General features: G+C 34.9%; 1 protein-coding gene across 12 annotated transcripts in view; it reads left to right on the plus strand.

Annotated features, from left to right (window-relative positions):
* The window catches only part of PHC3 (polyhomeotic homolog 3), an 87405-nt gene extending 70689 nt beyond the window's left edge, over positions 1–16716 (plus strand). For 9 of the 12 annotated variants that reach the window (XM_009201379.3, XM_003894849.4, XM_021934668.2 and 6 more), the window contains 4 exons: positions 5233–5347; positions 9225–9357; positions 9449–9680; positions 14757–16716. In XM_009201379.3, the coding sequence (XP_009199643.1) occupies positions 5233–5347; positions 9225–9357; positions 9449–9680; positions 14757–14911 (635 nt within the window). In that variant the 3' untranslated portion in view covers positions 14912–16716. Of the gene's footprint in view, positions 1–5232; positions 5348–9224; positions 9358–9448; positions 9681–9853; positions 9983–14756 lie in introns of those variants that run through there. The other 3 variants (XM_009201384.3, XM_021934671.2, XR_643947.4) reach the window with 2 other exon arrangements.
* Positions 16717–19263: the final 2547 nt, after the last annotated feature.

Consider the following 19263-nt stretch of genomic DNA (forward strand, 5'->3'; position numbering starts at 1 on the left):
TGATAGAGTTCAATTTAATACAGTAGCATTTAGAATAGTCAAGGCCTTGTAGTAATGAATTAACACTTGTGTCTTAAGTAATTATCATCAATGTATTAGTATATTTCATTAAAATTAATTTATTCACTTTACAAATATTTATTGAGCCTATACTATGTGCCTTTACTTCGCTAAATCAAGCAATATAGCATGCTGGTAAGCAAACTAGATATGTCGTTGACCACAGATTTTCTAACTTAAAAGGATGACACCTCTGACATTGTTGGTTCTTTATAAACTGTTGCAACGTATTAATCACCGTTTTACTTCTTATTTGAACAGCAAAGAGTATACTAGTTTAAAATTTGATTTTTACTACTTGAGTTCAGTTTGATTTGTGTTAATTTGAAAGAATGTTAACCATGAAAACTTTAAAACATTCATTAGAATTGTATAATAAATCCCCAATCACCCAGACTCAACATTATCACCCAATTTCAACATTATTTTGCAACATTAGCTTCATCATTCATTTTGTTTTCCTTCCTCCATTCCTGACTCCCACTGTCTTCTCTCCCCTCCCCTCCCCTCTCCTCTTTTCTCTGTTCTTCTTCCTTCCTTTTCCCTTGCCTTTTTTCTCTCTCTTTTCTCTTTCTTCTCTTTTCTTTTCTGTTTTTGTTTTTTTTTTTTTTTTTTTGAGACGGAGTCTCGCTCTGTCGCCCAGGCTGGAGTGCAGTGGCGCGATCTCCACTCACTGCAAACTCCACCTCCCAGGTTCACGCCATTCTCCTGCCTCAGCCTCCTGTGTAGCTGGGACTACAGGCGCACACCACCGCGCCCGGCTAATTTTTGTATTTTTAGTAGAGACAGGGTTTCACCGTGTTAGCCAGGATGGTCTCGATCTCCTGACCTCGTGATCCGCCTGTCTCAGCCTCCCGAAGTGCTAGGATTACAGGCGTGAGCCACCGCGCCCGGCTTTCTTTTCTGTTTTAAAGAAAATTGTAGTCACTGGTACATGTATCAGTGTGTATCTCTCAAAATAATACATATTTCCTTATAATGCCATATCACACATAACAAAATAATAATTCTTTGGTGTTATATAATACCTGGCCCATATTCATATTTCCCTAATTTTTTTAAGTCCTTTTATAGTTATTTAGTTAAATCAGGATCCAAATAAGGTCTGTATTGTGCCTTTTGTTTTTATGAATTTAATTTCATTTAATTCTCAAATACTGTCTTTTAATTACACATACTATTTTATCTGAGAACATTTCTCATGTGAAGTGAAAAGTAACAAAAAAATGTGTAGGTATTCTTTTTTTCTTGGCCTATATCTACAATATGTATATAAATGAAAGTTCTAGGCTAAAAAGTATTTATAATGTGTCCCCCCCGTGTACACAATAGGAAGAACATGGAAATCTGCTTAGGAAACTTTACCACATACAGTATGATCCTCAGTTTATAATATAATGGACATGTAGTACATGTTAGACTATTCTAGAACATGAGAGATATATGTATGTATGTATGTATTCTTTACATACATAAAGAAGTAAAATACAATCCCCTTTCCCTCCATGAGCTTTTCATGTAGTTTGGAACTAGGGATCTAGGGAATCTCCATACAGAAAGGTAATGAAGGAGCTACAGATGGTATATTTACACTAAATTATATAGACAGGAAGAATTTAGAACTTTAAAACTGGCTAAGATTATTCCCAGTTTGGTGGGTTTCCAATAAAAATGAGATTTGAGCTGGGTCATAGATTTAATGCATAGATTTAAGATAAACAACAAGAACATTTCAGATTAGAACACTAAGAGTAAGTGCATGAAGAGTGTGTAAGTGCTAGGTAACTTTAAGAGAGGGCAGTGAAGAGTAAAGGGTTGAATTAGAGGAGTAGTGGAAAGTATGACTGGCAGAGTCAGTTTCTGGAGAACCTTGGATATTAGAAAGCAAGTTTGAAGTTAGGTGGATGGTTTGAAGCTGGGCGGATGGTTACTGAAGATTTTTAGGCAGGTGATATGAATAAAGGAGTGTTTTTGGAAACTTTGTTGGCCATCTGTAGAATGTATGTGTAAGTTTTGCATGTAATTGACACATATAGTCATGGTGGGAAAAGGAAGGAAAGGACTGATGTTCTCAAGGCAAGTGGGTAGTTCAGCAGGATATGATATCAGAGTAAGGAAAGGAAGATGTAGAGATAATATATTTCATACAGGAGAAATATTTATATAAAACGTGCTAAAATTTTAAATACTTTCTAATTTAATTTCCCAAGGTAATTTTATAATTTTCATGTTTCTATTACTATGTACTTAAGTGTTTATAGGAAGTACTATAGTGTAAAATGGTGAGGTCACTTATTTAGTGGCTTTGCTTTTAGTGGTACATATAGTTTCAACATAAAAAACCTCATGATAAGCATATAAAGGATAAACTGTGGTTCTCTTTAGGCTGGTTCTATAACGAGAGTCTCCAACCAGTAGATTGTGATTCATCAAAGTAGCTTATGGTCTTCCTTGGTATATCATCACACTGATTATGATTTCCATCTCATTGCCTCTTTTTGCTGCTGTCCTCATGTGATTTCAGGTCTTTGGGGGAAATAAAAAATAACTTCCCCTCATGCCACAAAATGGGGGATCTAGATTAGGAAGCAGGTTTGGCCACTTCAGTAGACATCCAGAATAATATTATTAAAGAAGATAAGAATTTAATTTTCTCTGACATAACCCAAAGATCAGCAGTCCAGGGCTTATGTGATAGTTCCTTAGTATTGGGCAGTCAGGCTCCAGGGTCTTATGTCTCTGTCATCCATAGAATGTTGCTTTTATTTCCAAGATGGCTGATCTTCATGATCACATTCTAACCAATGAGATGGGGGGAAGGAGCACCACCTGGAATTTGTGAGCATTTACAGTCATATGCCATTGGTTACAAATCAGCCACACATAGGGCAGAAACTTGTTTTTAATCTGGGTGGCCGTGTTCGTAGGGTTTTGTAACTATGGGAGAAAAGCAAAGAGTGGATGCTGGAGAATTACCAGTTGTCTCTGCCATAGAATCCCATTTTTATTAGCTAAATCAGCAGTTCTTAAAAAATTTTTTGGCAGTTTTTAAATTCATAAATGTAAAAGAGTGACCTTGGTAAGATTACCAAATTTGTTAAAAATATGACTGAACATTAGAACAAGAATTTTTGAATCTGTTAATGTCCCTCACTTCTTTATGAGAAATAAAACTGATACTCTTATTTTTGTTGGATTAACTGTAAACCATTTCTGTTTGGTATTTTCTCCTCCTTCATTAAGTATTCTAATTTATTATCAGGTGTTGTATGTTAATTAACAGAAGATCTTGGAAACAAAGCTTTTAGCATATCCTGTTCCTGGAATAACCTTGAGGAATGGACTCTTTCAGGGCTGGAACTAATGGCAGTGGTGGTCGAGTGAGAAGTTCTATCTCCCTGCAGGCTTTTCAATCAGATCAGATTATAATAAGATCAGATTATAAGCATGACAAAATTAAAACAGTACCTCTGGGAATTACGTTGTCAGGTTTCGGGAATGTGTTGGTGGATCTCCTGACTGGGCCGTTGAAAGGTCATTGGAAGGAGCAATTTTTAATTTACTTGTTTTCAGACTGTTTCTTCCTCATTGCTACTAAATTGATGACTTTTGCTTATGAAGGTAGTCCTGAGAATTTCCTTAAACTGGTCACTTGTCAGTCATGATTTCATTATTCAGGATAATGTGTTTGGATGCCCCACCAATGTCAAATATTAATTCACAGTTTGTTTTTTAGTAGTTCTTGCTACTTCACTTAATTTAGCACTTTGCGATCTGCTTCCCCAGTAAAACTGGGATAATGTAAGTACCGGAGCCTACTGAATACATGCCACCCATGTCTGCATTTCTGAATCCCTGTATTTATCTTAGTCTTTATTAAATGAGTAACCATAGAGCACACATATGGCGTTCACAGCTAAAAGGTTTAGTTAGTAAAAGTAAAATGCTTTTTAGTAAAATGCTTTTGTTGCATTTTTTATATGACTTGGCAAAGGAATTATGATGATACAAGAAAATGGCAAAATGTGGTTGATTTAAGAATTTAACAAGTTTTACTAAAGTATTTCTCGAGCGCTTATTACATGTCATACTACCCTTTTAGTTCTTATGTGGAAATTAGGAAATGGAACTATCACTTTTAATGCCTACTACCTTTTGGGCACACATATAATTGTCACTTCAATTCTTTGGGAAATGTATTATAAACCCCATTTTACAGATGAGAAAATTGTGGTTCATGAAGATTAAGTTGTTTGCTTATGGGTGACTCCTGCTGAGTACCCCAGGATTTAGGATGGAAGGTTCTTTGTGCTCTGTGATATTGCCTGAAAATGGTTACATATGTAGGGTGGAAGAAGGACATTCTAAGTTAATAGGGAGCACCCATTAAGTTGAAAAAAAGCATGATGAAAAAAAGCATCAGTGATTGGAAATTATGAAACTGTGATTTTTAAGCCTAGTTATTTTTATTTTAATGCAATATAACTAAAAGGAGCTGTTTTATAATTAGATATATGCATATTTTTAAAGAATTTTATGTATGTGTATATATGTGTGAATGAGATGGGGTCTTGCTTTGCTGCCCACACTGGTCTCAAACGATTCTTCTGCCTCAGCCTCCTGTATATACATCTCTATATATTTTATCATATACTGCAGATCTTCAAGAGAGTTAATTATTTTACATGCTCCTGTAAAATCAGACATACCAAAATTTCACCTTTTGAAGCCATCTTTATTCTCTCCAGTTAGAATTAAGAGTTCCCTGCTATGTATCTCCACAGTGCAATTTATCAAAATTCACATCCCACACTCAGCTTTTTGAAAGTGTTCCTTCTGGAGGGTAGTGCCTATGTTATTCACTTTCATTTCTCTCCCAGTGTTTATAAAATTTTTTGTACATTTTAGATGGATTGTAAGCAAGGTGAACCTTTTAAAATGTTATGCTTATTTATATAGAAAGAAATTCCTTATAATTTTTATGCAGAAGCAAGAGGGAATTAGTAGCAGTGGTTGTGTTTTGAAGGCTTTTGCCCCGCGAGAGTGGCTGTGGATTGAAAAGTTAAAGGGCCATTGGTTTCCTAGCAGTATCCAACCAAAGTACAGACTAAAAGAAAATTTGCATAATTAAATTTTTGGAACCTTTTTTTCCTTTGTTTCCTTCTTTTTTAGAGACATTAGAAGAAATGGACAGTGAGTTGCTCAAGTGTGAATTCTGTGGGAAAATGGGATATGCTAATGAATTTTTGCGGTCAAAACGATTCTGCACTATGTCATGTGCCAAAAGGTATTTCTATGCTCTTGAATTTCCCAAAGGACAGATAAATAGCCATTGCAACAAAACCAAAAAACCCTTGAATAGCTTACCAAGGATAACTGTAGATATTTTAATATGTAATATTATAGAAGAAACCTAGATATTATTATATAGAAGAATAATACAAATAGGCAGTATCTGGAGCCACTTAGTATTTAGTTATTAGATTTTTCTTTGCAAAAATTACATATTCATAATACTTAAAATCAATTGTACAGTATAATCTAATATTAAAGTAGTAATCTCCTGATGGTAAGAATATATTTAGGAGAATCCCTCCAATGAAATGATCAGGATATTATATAATACTAGTCCTTAAAGTGTCAAAACCAGTATTTGTTTTATCAGCTGTTTTATCATTATTGAAATACTTTGATTTACTTTGTGTTGTTTTAAAATGTTTTCATTTGTTTGAATCATACTCTATTTATTTTAGATTTCTAATGGGACAGTTATAGTGTAAATTCCCCACATTGTTAACATTATCAGACAGCAAAATACTTGTCTTTTCTGAATTACTATTTTCAATAGTCATTATTATAGATAAGTAGTGTTTTTTTTGTTTTTTTTTTTGTTTTTAAATACAGCGTCTCACTCTGTGGCCCAGGCTGGAGTGCAGTGGTGTAATCTCGGCTCACTGCAACCTCCACCACCTGGCTTCAAGAGATTCTCCTGCCTCAGCCTCCTGAGTAGCTGGGATTACAGGCACCTGCCACCATGCCCAGCTAATTTTTGTATTTTTAGTAGAGATGGGGTTTCACCATGTTCGCCAGGCTGGTCTCAAATTCCTAACCTCAGGTGATCCGCCTGCCTCGGCCTCCCAAAGTGCTGGGATTACATGTGTGAGCCACCACGCCTGGCTGACAAATAGTATTAATAACAAAATAAATGTTTAGTCTCTTCATTAATTGTATAATTCCCAAGTTTGGTTTATGTTAAGAAAGAACCCCACCCTAATTCTAATAATAAATCCTAGTAATACAGATACTTACCACTAAAGTTGAAGTGTATGCACACTATTTTGAAATTGGTTCTGTGTTCAGAAAGATAATTATTCTCTCAAAGGATTTAAGATCTTCAATAGGATGACTATAGCTTGTACTGTATTTCAAAATAGGTAGAAGAGAAGAATTGAAATGGTTCTAGCATGAAAAAAGACAAATGTTTAAGGTGTGAATATCCCAAGCACACTGATTTGATCTTTTCTGATTATATGAATGTATTAAATTATCACATATACCCTAAAACTATGTACATCTATTATGCATCCGTAAAAAATAAATAACTATAACCTCATGAAAAAATTAATATAATTGTATACATCAAGGAATTTCTTACTTGAACATTTTATTTCGTATGGGTTATTTCCAAAATATACTTAGTAAAACTTAAATAATAGAAGTGTTTTCCTCCAAAATTGGGTTCATTGTTTTGGTTGTCAGTCTGTTTTTCAAATATGCTTTGATGTTACTGATAAACCAATAATCAAATTATGTAACTCATATTTAAACTTGAATTTTCTAGTTTGCATATACTGCAAGAAAGAACAATGGTTATCTGATTCTGAGTGATTTAAAAACTCTGAAAACTTGGGGAAAGGACTCCCTTTCAGAATATTTTAAACTTCTTAACTATTTAAAAATATTTGAGGACACTTAATGCTGTCATCAGTCTTCTCTCAGAGATGAATGCTGAGTTGTCACATTAGTATCCTTTCAATGAACCTCTTTAGCAGGGTAGGGGCCCTAACATAGGGAAATATGGATGAGAGAGGGTAGATTAGGTCGGGGAAGAACCATTGCCATTTACCTGTCTGCCTAGCTGTCTTGGAAAGCTAAATATTTAGGGACAGAATATCAAGTATAAAGCTAGCCTCTCTTTTCTGCTTTTCTTAACGGATAAAGAAATTTTGTCAGTTGATGTAAATGGAAATCAGAAACCTACATTGCTGAGCCCACAAATGAGCACATTATGAACACAGCAGGATCTTGAATTGTTTTAGGGTAAAATGAATTGGCTATCAAGATACTTGTATTTTTATGGGAAAAATAGCATATTCATTATCAGAGTACTTTTTATTTCCACCTCTTGATATCTTTATAAAATGTAGGTGAGGAGAATTTGTTGTGGTGTCAGCATACTGGTTCTAGAATAGTTAGCAATAGCAAAGTTAATTGAGATTTATTCTTGTAACTTTCTTGAAGCAAAAGAATTTTGAAGGCTGGGTGTGGTGCCACATGCCTGTAATCCCAGCACTTTGGGAGGCTGAGGTGGGAAGATTGCTTGAGCCCAGGAGTTTGAGACCAGCCTGGGCAACATAGTGAGACCCCCTTCTCTACAAAACAGATTTTTGAAAATAAGTTACAAAGGCAGTTTCATAGATGTAAAAATGAAACTGCATATATTTTTCCTAGCCTTTGTATAGCTTTTCAGAAATTTGTTTCTTAGATCATTTCTTCTCACTCTTCTTTCTAGGGGGAAAGGTTGGCAAACTCACCCAGGCCAAGTCTTTCCCATTGTTCATTTTTTTGTATGGACTCGTGAGCTAAGGATGATTTTGAAATTTTTAGTTTGTTGGGAAAAAAAATCAAAATAATATTTTGTGATACATGAAAATTATGTGGAATTCAAATTTTACCGTTATTGTTACTGAAAGTTTTACTAGAACACAACCATGCTCGTTCAATATTTTCTATTTATTTTTTATTTTTTAAATTTAGTTTTATTGTTTTGAGTTAGGGTCTGGCTCTGTCACCTATGCTGGGTGCAGTGGCGCTATCACAGGTCACTACAACCTTGGCCTCCTGGGCTCAAGCCATCCACCCACCTTAGCCTTCTAAGTAGCTGGGACTACAGGTGTGTGCAAGCACACCTGGCTAGTTTTTGTATTTTTGATACAGATAGGTTTTCACTGTGTTGGCCTTAAACTGGTCTTGCCATTTATTGGTCTTGAACTCTGGAGCTCAAGTAATCCACCCACCTTGGCCTCCCAAAGTGCTGGGATTACAGGTGTGAGCCACCGTGCCTGGCCCAATATTTTCAATGGCTGCTTTCACACTATAATGGCAGAGGTGGGTAGTTGTGACAGAAACTTGTATGGCCCGTGAAACTTAAAATATTTACCATCTGGTCCTTCGTAGAAAAAGTTTGCCAGTCCTCGTTCCGGGGCTTTAGGATCCATTAAAAGACATAGGATTCTTTTAAGCTGTCATCATGTCTTATAAAGGTCTATGTTCAAAAATATTAGGCGGTCTATTTTGATAAAAGAAAATCTTTCTTTAAAGAGTTATGTACTTCGAAATTTTCTGAATAGTGAGAGCAATGAATTCCTTGTATAACTTGAAAGTCTCCACTTTACATTTTCATTCTTTGATTTAATAATATTTGAAAAATCTTTTGTTAGCTGCTTGAGATCCTCTCCCTGGTATATTAAACTTTTAAAAATTAATGTCTCTTTGGAAGTTATTACTTAGAAAAATCAGTTTGAATAAACATTTAGATACTACATAACTTTTTCTTTTGGAAGCTTCCTTTTTTTTTTTTGCTGCTGTGAAAATTGGTTATCCTCTGTGTTTTGCAGGAAGTTTCCCACTGTCATGCTGTAATCAGGAAAAAACACAATACCTTGTTGTAGATGTCCAGTATTATACTGAGAGATATATTATGATATACACAGAGCCCGTTTTTTGACCTTTAGCATAAGTAAATCCATTGAACAGTATATTTATTTTACGAGGTCTTACGTTCATTAATGATGTATTCACAGTTGCACTTTAAAGTCACAATTAAATACTAAATGGATTGTCCCATATATCATTAAATATTTTTTCTTACTTGAATTTCTTAGGTACAATGTTAGCTGTTCTAAAAAATTTGCACTTAGTCGTTGGAATCGTAAGCCTGATAATCAAAGTCTTGGGCATCGTGGCCGTCGTCCAAGTGGCCCTGATGGGGCAGCAAGAGAACATATGCTTAGGCAGGTCTGTATAAACCTTGCTTCAATGTAAAATACCCTTTTCAGAAATGCAAGGAAAGTGCAATGCTGTATTTTGCTTGTACTACATTTTCCAGCTTCCAATTACTTATCCATCTGCAGAAGAAGACTTGGCTTCTCATGAAGATTCTGTGCCCTCTGCTATGACAACTCGTCTACGCAGGCAGAGTGAGCGGGAAAGAGAACGTGAGCTTCGGGATGTGAGAATTCGGAAAATGCCTGAGAACAGTGACTTGCTACCAGTTGCACAAACAGAGCCATCTATATGGACAGTTGATGATGTCTGGGCCTTCATACATTCTTTGCCTGGTATGTAATTCATCACTTTGGCCTTAATATTTTTCTTGTGCATTCACACACAGCAATGTTAGATACATCCACACCTTTTTCACAAAAGGGCTAGAGAAGTACTGTGTATATGTATAAATTAAATGGCATTTGTTATTGAAATATGATCTGTTTCCTCTTGCTTATTCCCTCAGCACTACTGGGTATTTTCTCATACCCCCCCAAGTCGATAAAAACTGACTAGTCCTGCTTCTGCTGTGACACCTCAGCCGGTGAAGATATTAAAGGTGCTTTCTTCTCTTCAGTCTGATTTCTCTCGAGAGGTCAGTAGAGAGATTGAATCAGACACTTCTTCCTTTCTGCTCTTCTATTTTTCTATTCTATTCCTCCTTATTTCCTAATTTAACCTTTTTAAAAATGAAGTAAGAGAGACTTTTTTTTTTTTTTTTTACATTTTTGAAAGCTAATCAGAACCTTTTAAAATATGTTAAAAATTTGGTTTCTTTGAAAAAAATCAAGCTAGTTCTTTTAAAAGAAGGTACATTCTTTCTTTTCAATACATAAACATCAAGAGCCTTTCTGAAATTTTATTTTTCAAATAGAGAGCTGAAATTCAGTTGTATTCATTCTAATATTGAGGGTAACTTTCTTATTTATGTTTTCCTGTTCTCTCATTTTGATACTCTTTCCATCACCTTAAGTCTCTTTTTTCCTTAAAACGACAATAATCTTTTATACCCACTTTCTCCAAGGGGCTGGCTACTAAAGACAGCTGCACCTTTGCTCATGATGAGACCCACACTAGTTATATATGTTAAGACTATATATATATGTGTATATATATTTTTTAAATCAGTAAATCTTGTCATTCACTTTGGCCTTATGCATAGGGAAAATGAGGAGACTAAAACAAAAAATTTATTTCCTTTTGGTTTTATTACGAATCATATCATTTCTCTTGATACAAGCTTTCTAGAAGAATACATTCTGTTTGAACTTGTCTACTAACTTTTTACAGTTTAATAAGCTAATTAATTAGCTATGTTGCTAATTAGTCTTTCTCTGATGGCAGCTAAGGTCTTAGAAGCATACTTAGAGCTAACATGCTATATAAGAAAATATACTTAGAAATGATAAAGAATCTGTCACCCACTTTACTTCATATACAGAATTCTGTGAGATTTTGTTAAATTAGTTTATCAATAGCTTGTTTTAGAAATGCTAAGTTTAAAAAAATATGGCCGCTTCTAAAGAAAGATGGAATTGTTTAAAAGTAGAGATACTCTATGGGAAGATTTTTAAATGTGTATGTGCCCACAAAAACTTAGGTGTGAATTAATTGCTGACCATGTGGATTTAGAATCTGTTTTAAACTGGATGTATTTAGAAGATACTGAGTCTATTGGTTGTGGTTTTAGTAACTAAGGAAACCAATTTTAGTTTTTGACCAGTATAGCTATCTTGAGAATTAACTTTGGAATCTATATGGATGCCTGGGGCTGGGCTTTGGTTCTGTCATCTTCAGAAGTAGTCTCACTCTTCCAAGTGGGCCACATGATCTGTTTGTGAGCCTGATTTTTCATTTGGGGGAAGTTTTTCTTTTCCTTTGTAGAAGAGAATTGGTTTCTATCCTGAGGAAAGTAGTTGCCCAAATAATTAACAAATAATAGATACTGCTGATTCTTCTTTCACTTCTTTTTTTATTTCAGCTAATTTTCCCCAGCATCCATTTGCCATGTGGCTACTTTACTAGAACGAAGGCAAATTCCTTTGTCTCATTCTTGCTTCATTTGAGTTAAACAAAAAAACATAAAACTTAATATTTCCTATAACCTAAAATGCTTGTCTTACAGAGCTCATCTAGACACTTAATTTTGTTGCTAGGTATTTAGAAAACATTATATGTCATAAAAAGGACACAGCTATTATATAATTTAGAATTGCTTATTACTGTTTTAGAGTCTGGTTAATATGACTCTTCTCTTTACTTACGAAATGGGAGTGTTTCCAAACTGCTTTGACAGGCCAAATAATAAGCTTATTTGTGTGATTAGTTATATCACCTTTCTCAAAGTTTTCTCTGCGTAATCCCTATAGTTTAATCTCATACCAGAAAATGCCTTAATGGTCATTTCTTTCTGCTTCTCTGGACTTTGTAAATATCGTTTTGAGCTTTTTTTTTTTTTTAGCTCTCATTCAGTGCTGTTTGTTTTCCCTGAGTAGTCTACTCCCAAGCTTTTCTCGTAGAATGAACAAACTTGTAAATTTTGTAATCTCTTTTGTATTTTGTTTCTTTCCAGTTGAGATAGGCTTCCTTCCCTCTTTAATCAGGGCATTTATATTTACTCCTCCAGTTTTCTCTTCTCTTTGTATATCATCTTGTTAACCATCCTCTTCAGACTATGTTAGAGCTTGTATGCAGTAGACCAGAATCTCAGAGCTGTTATCAGAATGAAAAATTACCGCCTTCTAATTTTTTCTGCATTAAAAAGTTATCTACGGGAACAATTCTTATTTTCAATTTACTACAGGTTATCTTCTTTAACCCTTCCTTGCTATGGTGAACTGCCTTTTGCAGAGATCAGTTTGTCCTCTATTTATTGAAGTGTGAATCCACAGTAGATTTGATTTTTCTGTAGGCATATAAACTAGGAATCATTTTAAAAACATGACTATTTACTGGTTTTTGTAATATCAGTATTGGGACTTGTTTATTCTGTAGTATTGAGTGGCACGTGATACGTTTTCACCAACCTTACTGTGGTCAATTTTTGTGCAGGGTGTTTTGTTTTGAGTTTAGCTGGAGAAGTGATGCCAGACACTTGCAAGGTCAGTTGGGACCCATGTGCAGAAGTCCTTGCCTGTACTGACAAGCTGCACTGCACTTGCTTCTGGTGAGGTGAAGCTAGCTCAGCTGATTGGCTAGCTCAGTGTCAGTTGGTGTTTGTTTTGTACACATCCCTGGGATCCAGGCATTTTACCAAAATAGATGTTAATGTCAGAAACTCAGAACTTTATCTCAGTATACCTTGAGCACTTAAAACTGTTTTATGAGTTTCTGGAAGCATACTTGCTTCCAATTTTTCTAAGTCACTTTATTTTTTTATTTCTATACTGATGTAACTACTCTTTTTTTGTGGTTAGCTTAAGAAAGCTGTGATCTAAAATGCATTCCTATTTGATCATGCTAATTCCCAAAACACTTTTTGTTCTTTATTATTTTGCTAATACATTTACTGTCCACCTACAAGAGGATATGTGAGGAGGAATCTCACAATACAGAGGAACAGGAATGTGCTACATATTTTCCTCATGGAGAACTCCTTGTTTCTATTCCCAAATGTAGCTCTTATAGTTCTCATTACTTCTCATTGCTCCTGTTTTCTGAATCTAAGTAAGTCCCACCCTATCTTTCTCTCTCTTCTTTTCTTTCCTGTGTTCTTGTAAGTAAGACTGAAGAGAGAAGAACATTAGTTCTTTCATAAAAAGAAGGATGAAGTCACAACTAGATGCAAGATTAGTCAGTTTTGTCTGCCCAGTTTTGTTGAGCTACCTCTGGGAAAAGAAAAGGGGCTTTTCTATGGTGAGTAATCCCATTTCAACTATAGTTTCTTTTATAAGATAAATGGGCAAAAACATAAAAATTTTGTAGAGGATATTGAAATATGAATTTTTCAAAGTCTGAGAAATTATTAAAATAGAAATTGAAAAGCTAGTTGTTATATAGGAAACGGTAAAGATACAACTAACAGAGGACATGAGAAAAAAGCAAGAGAAAAAATGGACACACAGCTGTACACAGGAAAAAATGTTTGTATTACTCTTACAGATAGCTCTTCTGTAGCAGATTATATTTTTGTTTATTGTATATTTACTAATTCAGTCCTTATTGACAAATATTATGTTTTCAGTACCTATAATGCTTTGTGCTTTGTGCTGGGTTGTAAGACATAATCTTACATAGACAAGAGGATGATACATTTGCAAGTAGAAAGGATAATTGAACTAGCAAAATTGTGGCATCCAAAAGTGTAATGTAACTATTTTCATTTTTCATTATCTTTTTCTTTGTGTTTTCCCTTAGAATGCTGATTTGAATAAAATAGAAAAACTTAAGCTGTCAGTTTTTATGTGTATTCTTAAATTCATCTTAAAATTTTACTGTCTCTCAAGAAAGCTTCCATATTTTTGTATTCTCTCTTGTCTCAGCTGCTTAATTCATTACCTTTCCTATTGGTTTCTTTACCCTTAATGGGTAAGTTTGTTGAGTAATCTGGAATTGAAAATTTGGTAGCCAGTAAAAACATGTGAGTTTCAGGTAGATACTAGCATTGTTACCTGCTAAAGCACCTGGTTTAGACTGAGAGCTAAAATATTGGTTATATGGCAGGAAATTCACCAGCAAGCTCATAATTTCAATGAGAATTGTTTTCTTAATGAAAGTGGAGACAAGCCCAGTGATACTAAGATTTGAAGTTGAAGTTACAAGTCAAGCAGTGTAATACATTTCAGCAGCATTGCAATAGATTGGTAATACAATATTGAGAGATTTGATCTGTCCTGAGTGAATAAGAAAAATATTTTAAATGTACTTGTCAAGTGAAGGTTAAAAGTGGTACTTACTTGAGAAAATATTTCTAGGTTGTTATTTAAATGGCAAAACATTATATTTTTGTTTCCTCTTTACCTGTATGTGAAGGATGTATTATACAGAGATAAGTTCATGAGGTATAACTAGTTAACCTAAACCTGTTATGTGGCATGCTTTGAGGTAACACCAGAGTCCTTTTTGTGAAGGAAGTATTATATCTAGACTTTGTACATTTTTACCTCTTATGAATTATTTCTATAACATTATTTTAGAGCAAAAATTCCAAGCAAATTGCTTTACCTGGAGTTTGAATTAATTCTTATTTTCAGAATGCAAATACTCTATTCTTCAAGAGTGAACTCAAGACTACCATAAATAAATTTCATTTGTTTCTCAGCCTGTATTTCAGATTCTCAGACCCAGTGAGAGCATAACTGTGACTGTTAGGAGTAATGTCTAATTGTTGTATATTTAATTCTAACTTCCGTCCTCTGGTCAAATTCCAGGCTGCCAGGATATTGCAGATGAATTCAGAGCACAGGAGATTGATGGACAGGCCCTTCTCTTGCTAAAAGAAGACCATCTCATGAGTGCAATGAATATCAAGCTAGGCCCAGCCCTGAAGATCTGTGCACGCATCAACTCTCTGAAGGAATCTTAACAGGAACATGAAACCTTGATAAAACAGCAGTTTTACTCTTCTCACACAAACTTGTAAGGTAAAGGCCTAACTTGGTCTAGAATATGACACTTACTGTAGTGGATAGCCAAGCACATTGGGATTTCCACATCAGATACTGACATTTCTTCTACAGGTATAATTATTCATCATACATTTTCATAATTAACAAACATTGGTAAAATTAATTTTACAGGTTACATGAAACATTGAAAGACTTGTTATAGAGGGCCATGATATTTTTCAAAGAAATGTGTTACACTAGATAATTTTTTTAAAGGTGATGTTTATCATTAATATAAAGAATCCTTTTAAAAGTAATTTAATGATTTACATTTCTCCTCTTTTGATTCGATTTTCTTATACATTTTTTTCTACCCTATTAGTTTTCTAAAGGTTGTCATGAGAGGTATGTTATGGAATAATTTAGTAGTCCAGTGACAGAACCATATGAAATCAGTGTACATTTTTAAAAATATGTCTTTTAGACATATGCTTTACCTATAAAAAAGGAATTGTGTTCTAGTATGAACAGTACTGATCTGGAAGTGAGAAGAGTTAGTTCCTATTCCAAACTTGACCAAGAATTTGGTTTGACTGAGAAAGTTTTCCTCTCAGTTTTTGTACATTTATTTAGAGCAGTGGTTCTCAGTGGAGGTCAGTTTTGATCGCCAGGGGACATTTGGCAATGCTGAGACATTTTGGTTGTCACAGCTTGGGGCTGGGTTTAGGGGAGGGTTGCTACTGGTATCTAGTAGGTAGAAGCCAGAGATGTTTCTAAATATCTTATAATGCACAGGACAGCACCCCTCCACTATCAAGAATTATCGGTTCAAAAATGTCGGTACTGCCAAGGTTGAGAAACTCTGATATAGAAGGAGTGATAAATACTGTTTTCACCCAAAGGAATACTTTTAAAAGATGGAGCATACTAAATATATATGATGAAAGTATTATTCACATAACATTCATATTCTGCTGAATAATTTTTTCTAGTTTAATCATACTAGAAAAAGAAAAAAAGATCTACAAATTGTCCTATAAAATAAGGACTAACATGCAAATAATTTAACTCTCAGAAAGTACTAATTCATTCTGATTATCTTTCATACCTCTGTGCTCTTCTGCAGTGATGAAGGCATAATATGATTATACCTATGAACTAGTGCATAGCCTTTTCTGGCAAGAAAATAGTTTGTAGCAGATACGTGGTTGCTCTTTGGATTTTTTTCTAATGTTGAACATGCTGGGACTAGCTAGAATGTACATTCCTACTTCCTTTACCAAACGTTTGCATGCTTCCTGCAAAGCACTTACCAAGTGATTTCTCTTAAATCACCAGATATAATTTTGTATGTACATGTTTGAGGAAAAAAATTTAAAGCAAAACCTTTTACTGAACAGTGTTCTATAGAATTATGACACTAAAACAAAATTGTTTGTGGAAGCCCTGAAAGCTTTATAGTCCTGGACATCAAAAATTTTATTTGAGATGATGAATGTTTTGTTTTACTCTTTTCTTATATTACCACGATTGAGATATTTTAGTAATTGAAGGAACATACAAAGATATTTGGCAGAAGTCGAGTAAGGAGGGGAAAATAAAGAGTCCATGAGTTTCAGTCATTTTCACTGCTCTTTTCAAAAAGATTGTGTTGAGCTAGTAGAAGACTAAAGATGTCACTGAAGACATCACAGATATTATATTTATCTTTTGGCTTTGTGTACATTAGAGAATGTTGATTATTTTTATACAAAAATACAGCGGGTAATTTTTTTAATCTTTAGATGCCTCTTGTTTGAATGTATGCTTTGTGGAATTCTTTGTGTAGTAATGTTTTAAAAAAAGATGTTTACTGATAGTTACATGTAGGATTAGAATATGTAATATAATATAAGGCTCATGTTCCAGACCTACGATAGCTTGTAGTCTATGTTACATATTTCTTTATATCACATTTTTAATCATTGGATTAAAGTTTCAAGGAAAGCTAGGTACTCTATAATCGGTTTTCATTTATTAGCAGTTAATCATCATGACAGAATTGTCATATGCTTGACTTTTCCCCTCTTCTTGGAATTTCAGAACACAATACAGGCTAAGCATTAGTAAGAGACAGCTCACAGTATGAGGGAGGGAGGTGCAATGGAAAATCTTGCTGGAATTAAAACTTCTCATAGATTATCCACAGTTAATACAAAGTTTATTATTTGGGGATAGACTCCTCCAGCAATAATGATTACCTCCCATAACTATATTACTGTGGCCTTTAAGGTATCAATTTTGAACTGTGTTGTAGGCTCTCCTTTTATTTATTTGCTTTCCTACTAGCAGCCATTCTGTACTTATTGAAAGCCCCTGTGCCTACTGCTGTCTTAAAAGTATTCAGGAGGGGCTTACAGGAGGGTTTTCTATTGGAGAATACCTTGTAATCTTAAATCTAGTCCAGATCTCTGTTGTCCCCACTCAGAACATACCCAGAAGATGCACTTGCTTTTTTCTTTTTTTTTCTTTTTTTTTTTTTTTTTTTTGAGACGGAGTCTCGCTCTGTCGCCCAGGCTGGAGTGCAGTGGCCGGATCTCAGCTCACTGCAAGCTCCGCCTCCCGGGTTCACGCCATTCTCCTGCCTCAGCCTCCCGAGTAGCTGGGACTACAGGCGCCCGCCACCTCGCCCGGCTAGTTTTTTGTATTTTTTTAGTAGAGACGGGGTTTCACCGTGTTAGCCAGGATGGTCTCGATCTCCTGACCTCGTGATCCGCCCGTCTCGGCCTCCCAAAGTGCTGGGATTACAGGCTTGAGCCACCGCTCCCGGCCTGCACTTGCTTTTTTCAAGTGAGTTTTTATTTAAAAATGGCTTGTTTGCTATCACATTGGTACAGCTGTTTCTTCCAAGATGAGTTAATCATCTTAATTTCAAAGCTTCAACTAGGTATAATGGATATATAGACAACACTGAGCATCCACCTCTCTCCTGAGCTTTAAAGCACAGTTTCAGTATGATATAGGTGGGGAGTATAATTGTCTTCATATCCTTTCATACTACTACTAATAGTTCTAGGATTTTGACTGGGGAGAGGTAATGACAAACAGGGAACATGAAGGTTCTTCCTACTTTTGCTACCTAAGTTTGCATTTTCTGACTTCCTTAAAGTGTTGCACTCTTTGTCCCATTGGGATAAAAAACCGTTAAGTTTGAAATTTTGCTTTAAGCCTTGTGTTCCTAGGGAAGTTAAACAACTAAGAGAGCTGATTTGTGAAAATTATTTTTTATATGACATTAATATTCATCAAGCCTTGTGTAGGCATGTGTAAGACACAGCTATGCAGCTTTGAATAGTCAATATAGTATGAGATAGAGTGTTCCAAATCCTGTCATTTTTTAAGTAGCATATTATTGCCCTGATGGTACTGTTACTTTGCTGTTGAATGCTCTAAACAGAACTTTTTAAAAAGGTGTGGTTTAAGAGCAGTCACCCAGGAGTAGACAAGGTGGAATGGGAGGAAAGAAATGGTAATGCAAAAGCTTGAGCATGGGAAGGGTCAGAGGAGGAGGCCATCATCCTTGTTAGCTTAGCCTGCTTCAACACTGAGCACATTTCTGCACTTTTGAAGTGAATATTCATGTTTTACTTAGAAGAAATAATTTCCTTTCATTAGGGATCCCAGTTGATTTTTGTTTCTTGGTGTATCAAAATACTTAGAACTATGAAACAAGTATTATTGTGATCATGCCTTTGAATAATTTTTGACATAGCTTATCTTCATATATCAAGTATAAAATTATAATGAGACATCTATTCACAAATACAAGTCTTAGATTGAATTGAAATGTGTTACATAGTGCCCTGTCTCCCACTGACTTGTTCAGTTAAATGTCTTAAAGTACATTATGTCCATCTTTAGGCTTTTGGTTCCACAACGGCACAAGTATGGTAGGGAGGCAATATAGTCTTAGGCTATATGCCTATATTAAATGTGTATAAACGATTTTTGAAAGAATACATTATTATAGATGTATGTGAGTGATGCTGACCTGACAGCCATATCCAGTGGATGAAACTGACTGGACATACTGTTAAAATGTTTTAAAGATATATTTTCAACCAGAACAGCCTGGTTATAGTTTGTGGTTTAAAGACTCTCACCTTGATGAATTGCAGGAACACATGCAGCCTACTGGCATTGAGCATTAGCTAATGGCATGAAAGGGCCTCATCTCACTACCTCTCTAAGGCCTCTAGCTCAAAGAAAACTGCATGAAAACTTATTTCTTAGATCTTTGTCTCAAAATCTTTAGTGAGGATTTTGTATTGGGGCTAACTTGATGAAGGGA

Source organism: Papio anubis, chromosome 2, assembly GCF_008728515.1.
Source record: "Papio anubis isolate 15944 chromosome 2, Panubis1.0, whole genome shotgun sequence".
Classification (NCBI taxonomy): domain Eukaryota; kingdom Metazoa; phylum Chordata; class Mammalia; order Primates; family Cercopithecidae; genus Papio; species Papio anubis.